This window comes from Electrona antarctica (genome assembly GCF_951216825.1).
Source record: "Electrona antarctica genome assembly, chromosome: 4".
NCBI classification, from domain to species: domain Eukaryota; kingdom Metazoa; phylum Chordata; class Actinopteri; order Myctophiformes; family Myctophidae; genus Electrona; species Electrona antarctica.
The window spans coordinates 14,856,789-14,862,952 of record NC_136809.1 but is presented as its reverse complement, the minus strand read 5'-3'; the positions used below and the strand labels follow the sequence as shown (position 1 = coordinate 14,862,952).

The following is a 6,164-nucleotide window of genomic DNA, read 5'->3' as shown; positions in this document are numbered from 1 at the left end:
AAATTGCCACAACTACTCAACGCAGCGTCCGATTGCGGTGAAACTGTGCATGCATATTCCCACTAGGCCGAGGAAGAAATTCCACTTGACAGTTTTCAAATCAGCCTCATGGTGGCGCTACAACAGGCCAAGCCGCGTCACACACACGCACACACACACACACACACACACACACACACACACACACACACACACACACACACACACACACACACACAACATCCTCCTGGTGGAGACCTGTGCCCAGAAGGGCACTTTTTCTAGTCTTTCTCTCCTTCTGTCTTTCATATCCCCTCTATCATCCACTGGAGTCTAGTCGCTGTCCTGACTTTTATTGCACGCCAACCATATACCAATTAACCCCAGACACACGTCACACTCACACACCATGCAGTCTTATGTTATACTCACCAAATATTTGTCTCTCTTACTCTGTGTGTGTGTGTGTGTGTGTGTGTGTGTGTGTGTGTGTGTGTGTGTGTGTGTGTGTGTGTGTGTGTGTGTGTGTGTGTGTGTGTGTGTGTGTGTGTGTGTGTGTGTGTGTGTGCTGTAGTAGCCTATAGACTCCCTATACAGTCACATTTGATGTGTTTTAGATAAAGGTTATAAAGCGCGCTCTCCGTGTCTCTGAGAGTCGACGCGCGTGGCCGCTATGCAGCAGGCAGCAGTTATATCCTGCTCTGACTCAAGCATCCCCACTTCACTTCATTCAGTCTGGAGTTCAGTTCACACGGTCCGCACGGGACCCTCTCTAGTCTGGGTATAAATTCATTCAGAGACTATGCTGTGACAAATGTATGACTTTTTTTTGCAATTTGTATTTCCTCTCATGTAGCCTACAAACAAATGTGCTACATTTTGGAATTGGACGTAAAGCTATCTCAAAGGATGTAATTTGTTTTTTTTTCCGCGTCAATAAAAGTGCCATTGCATTAATGCACCAAAACGCACAAATGTGATTCTCTGTCTGACGTCGATTATCGGATTATATTCACAAATTGACGAATGGATACTAAACTCAAAAGGAATGTATATACTCAATGTAGAATCACCTGTTCTTTTGTTTCAAAATGTACAGCGAGTAGGCGGACATCAACTTGACCTCAGTTAACATTGCTTGATATAGCCCGAAGGGAATAAGGCGGAGGACTACTGCTATATAGGGGGAAAGTTGAGGCTTACATTTTCGACATTTTGGGGCTCACACACCCGTTGGCATCGTGGAGCTATAGTGTCTCCTCCCGAGGGATGGTTCTGGGTTCCTGGGACTTATGGGAGCGACACCGCGGCTCCAACGTTGTAACTTTGATCGTCCCGTCCGGGAGTCGAGCCGCTCGAGCGGACCTGAGAGGAGATGAGAGCCGCCTTCTATCACCTTCTGGCCGGGTACTTGTGCCTTTTATGCAGCTCTGCTGAGGTAGGCGACAGGCGTAATGAATTCGTTACAATATACTATATTATTACATCATGTTTGAAGCCTGAAGGGCGATTCCAGCCGTTAACGTGCAATTGAGGATTCATTGTATTGTAGGCGCATTGCTGCTGCAGCGCATGACAATCTGTAGCCTACAGATGAAAATATCACACTCGCTGTAGCCTACGTGCAAATATGAATGATCTTTGTTGGGATGCAACAAGTGCAAATAGGTAACCGGCCTGTCTGTGCACATGTTTGCGTGTAGGAAACGAGTTTAAATCAAGACTGATGTATTTTCCATTCATAGTAGTGGTGGAGTGACTGACTGCACTGTTGTATTCTGTTCTACCAGGAGTCCCCTCTCCCTCGGGATCTGCTGGAGCGACTGTCCCGGAGCGAGATCCGCAGCATCAGCGACCTCCAGCGGCTGCTAGAGATAGACTCCGTAGGTAAAGCACTTCATACAACCCCTCCCTCTCTCATAATGATTTTGTACTGAGTGACATTGTGTGCAAATGGATGTAGTAAAAAAAAAAAAGCACACATCATTCAGTTATTAAATAATGCAGTTTATTTGACACCTGATGTTGTGTTGGAAAAATAAGGTCTACTACGCCAGCAGCCGGGTATTTCCTCTGTGACATTGATAACATGACCTAGCCTAAGTTGGCACATAATGAGTTTAGGCTGAAAAACACCAGCCACACTATAAGAGGTCTAGTAAAAGAGTTGGTGTCGAAGTGTCCTTGAGCAAGACGCTGAACCAGCCACACTATAAGAGGTCCTAAGTGTCCTTGAGCAAGACGCTGAACCCCTAATTGCTCCTGATGTGCAGGTTGGTGCCTTGCATGGTTTCCCCCGGCAATCGGTGTGAATGTGTGTGTGAATGGGTGAATGTAATGCACAATCTATGTAAAGCGCCTTGGATAAAGGCGCTATATAAATGCACCATTTAGCATTTATTTTACCATTTAAAACCTGCTATATATTCCACACAGCAGATTGTATCGAGGTATTAGTTGGAATTGGCTCAATGGTCAGTAGCCTAATAAGTGGGCGCTGTCTTTACTTCCACTCTGGCGGTCACATTTCTAGAACGCTTCACCAAGTGTTGCCAGGAGACAAACGGACCTGTCCCCGCTGCTTGCGGCGCCGCACACTCACAACTTCTGTGCACTCTGCGATTACTGGTTCCAAAGCTTGCGTAAATTAGACCAGTGGTTCTCAAACTTTTTTATTTATTTCAAGGATGCCCATAACCATTTGGTTCTATTTGTACACTCTCAGAGTTTCAGACTTGTAAGGGTCCATTTGGAACCCTGAGGGGCCCCTGCTACGGGGCCCCTGCTGCCAGGACCCTATACTTTGAGAACCACTGACTATGTCTGGTGTGCATGCACGACACCCCGGCTAAGAAGGAATGAAGGAAAAACAATAGCATCCACCATGACTGAAGCTCAGGATTGCTTTCGCAGAAATACATCTGAAACTGAGTAAATTAATGGGGTGACACCTGAGCAAAGGTGAGACATTTATGCGTTTGTCCCTGAAGACAAACGATAAATTCCACCCACACAGTGCTCCCACCACAGAATGGTTCACCTCTGTGGAGGAAAAAAAGAGAGAGTTGATTCATTTTTCATGTCGCAGGGAGTGAGCGGTGGCGTCATTAATTCTATCATCATTGAGATGCAAATGTTGAGTGTGACGGCTCCCCGGCCCGGTGGGGGTCAAGTGGCTCCGTTCATTATGCTGTTGTCATGCTGTCCATTATTAGTTGGAGAGCAGTGCCTGGAAGGCTGCTGTGTTGCTATGTATAATTCATGCTCAAATTCCTGCATGTCAGGGGCAGAAAGAGGGAGCGAGAGAAAGAGAGACAGAGAGAGGAGGAGGAGGAAGCATTTGGTGGTGGTTCAGAAGGACACTGTGCGCGCAAGTGTGTGTGCGCGCAAGTGTGTGTGTGTGTGTGTGCGTGCGTGCGCGCGCGCGTGCGTGCGTGCGTGCGTGCGTGCATGAGAGAGACTGTGTGTGTGTATGCGCGTGCACGTGCATGCATTGACTTGATGCACACACATGGCAGTAAGTTCCTGCACGTATAGGCGAGAGAGGAACACACACTCAGTCATAGACAAACAGAGACAGACATGCACATGCACAAACACCCACATAGGGTTCTCAGACAAAGTGTGAGCGTTTGGTGTGCATAATCGAATTAAAACGCTCCTCCTCAGACATAATTCAGGCTCATTTCCGGGAATGATGCGTTCGCACATGCACGCACGCACGCACGCACGCACGCACGCACGCACGCACGCACGCACGCACGCACGCACGCACGCACGCACGCACGCACACACGCACACACACACACACACACACACACAAAATCTTTGAATGATATTGCCATGCGAGTCAGTCTTTGGATTCCTTGGGGCTGTTTGGCACTGAGAGGTATTGAAAATGGTTTGATGAGACTTTTATTACTTTGGAAACAGAAATGTGTCTTCTACTACACTTCTACAGTCTGTTTACATTGTTAAATAGAGAACCATAGACACAGGCATGTTTATTTAGCAATTAAATTAATTGATGATATTCAGACAAAGGACATTTTGCTCTTCTGTCTGGGGTAGGAAACCCCCTTCTTCCCCGAAGATGGGTTTTGTTTGATAACCTCAGAGGCTCTTGACTCTGTATACAAATAACCCAATTTTACTTTACAATTGCATGCAATGCATTCGGCCAAGCCACACACACAGACACGCACGCACACACACGCACGCACGCACACACACACACACACACACACACACACACACACACACACACACACACACACACACACACACACACACACACACACACACACACACACACACACACACACACACACACACACACACACACACACACACACACACACACACACACACACACACACACACACACACACACACACACACACACACACTCCCTCCTCTCTGCATCTTCCATGTGGTCAGAAGTTGGACAGAGACCACACATATTGTAGTGTACAACACGTGCATGGATTGTTGCCTTGTTGGGTTTATTGAAGCAGACTTGATTTATATATAGATCTACTCCTTCTTGAGACGAAATAGATTATTACATCAGGCCTTCCTTGTATCTAGTGACCACACATACTTCTAGTTAAAGAAATGTCTGTCTCTCGCTTAAGTGGTCAGTGGTGTGGAAAACCCCTCTGTATTAAATTAGGCTACGGAACTCTGTTTTTACTCTGCACTCACACTCACACACCTGACCTCTGTCACTTCAGCACAGCCTGATTTGAAGAGCGCTTTTAGTTTCCCTATTTTATCTAAGATAAATTGGTCAGGCCAGTTGTTCTTTTTTATACATTTCTGTTTGACTTCAGCAGTACATTGGACTTTGTGATTTGGAGGTCAAATGAAAACATATAGGTTCTTCCTCACCCTGCATTCTTTTTTTTTATCCCTATTTATCCAAACAATGTGACCTTGTTGCACATATCCTTTCACCAGAATCCTAAATATAAGAACTGCTGCATGCAAAGGCGTCAGGCAGTGTCTGCCTATATCTGTATATTATATATCATCATTGCTGTCATACCATCATGTAGAAGGATATTATAGCTTACTATTTATCTCCTTAATTTCCTCCCTCTTTTGTGTGTTTTGCTGCACCACCTGCATAGCTTACTTTCATTTACCTAGAACTGACTATACCACTGTGACTACTAAGCTGTGTTTACATTAGTATTTGTGATAGAAAGTACCAACCATGCTTTTCAGTGGTCAGTGTGGCGATGACAGTGGTCAGGTATGTGTGATGCAGTTTTAAGGGCTTTTCACATAGTGAGTGAGTGACGCAATGCCTGTGGTCCCGCTTGGATACATAAAGTGAACCATGTGAATCAACATATTGCAAAGCATCATGTAGGGGGGGGGGGGGGGGGGGGGGGGGGTCATCTTTCAACTCTGGATGGGGGAGTGTACGTGTGTGTGTGTGTGTGTGTGTGTGTGTGTGTGTGTGTGTGTGTGTGTGTGCACGCACGCACGCACGCACGCACGCACGCACGCACGCACGCGCGTGCGTGCGTGCGTGCGTGCGTGCGTGCGTGCGTGCGTGCGCGTGCGCGTGTGTGTGTGTGTGTACCATGTTTTACTCTGTTGCTACGCCTGCATATTGCCTATGCCCCCCAAACTGAGGATTTGCCTCTCAAAGAAAATGAATTATTAGGCGCATCAGTTGCTTTCCCTTGTGAAAAGGCCTTCACATGGGAGTCCAGGAGCATGGTGGTCCTTGACCCTGACTTTCTTGGAAAGTCAGAGTCATGGAAAGGAATCAGGTGTTATCAGGGGTGGTATTACCTCCTGAACATAAGTTGTCCCAACGTGTGAAACCATGTGAAGCCAGATATAAATGAAGGATCCTGGGGAGCTCTTTTGAGTTTGAACTGCAGATCTTCTCTACTCTAATCCACCATGGCACTGGACTCTGTTAGATTAAATAATGTGCCAGGCTGTGTTTCTAAACATTTAGAAACAATTTGGATCCTATAGTGAAGTGCTGAAAGAAGACATCAACTGTAGATGTCAGGTTTATTTGAATGACACGTTAGTGAATTTGGAGTGCATTATTTCATTATAAGTACAGCAGTGGTTCCCAAGCGGTGTGCCGCGAGACAAGTCCAGGTGTTTCTCGGCATTTTGCCTCAACCACACATTGTTATTACAAAAAATAC

General features: G+C 46.3%; 1 protein-coding gene across 1 annotated transcript in view; it reads left to right on the top strand.

The window, feature by feature from the left end:
- Nucleotides 1-725: 725 nt before the first annotated feature.
- pdgfaa (platelet-derived growth factor alpha polypeptide a) overlaps nt 726-6,164 on the top strand; it is a 15,111-nt gene continuing 9,672 nt past the window's right edge. The window contains exons 1-2 of the mRNA XM_079499354.1: nt 726-1,417; nt 1,770-1,866. Of these exons, the coding sequence (XP_079355480.1) occupies nt 1,355-1,417; nt 1,770-1,866 (160 nt within the window). The 5' untranslated portion in view covers nt 726-1,354. The remainder of the gene's footprint in view (nt 1,418-1,769; nt 1,867-6,164) is intronic.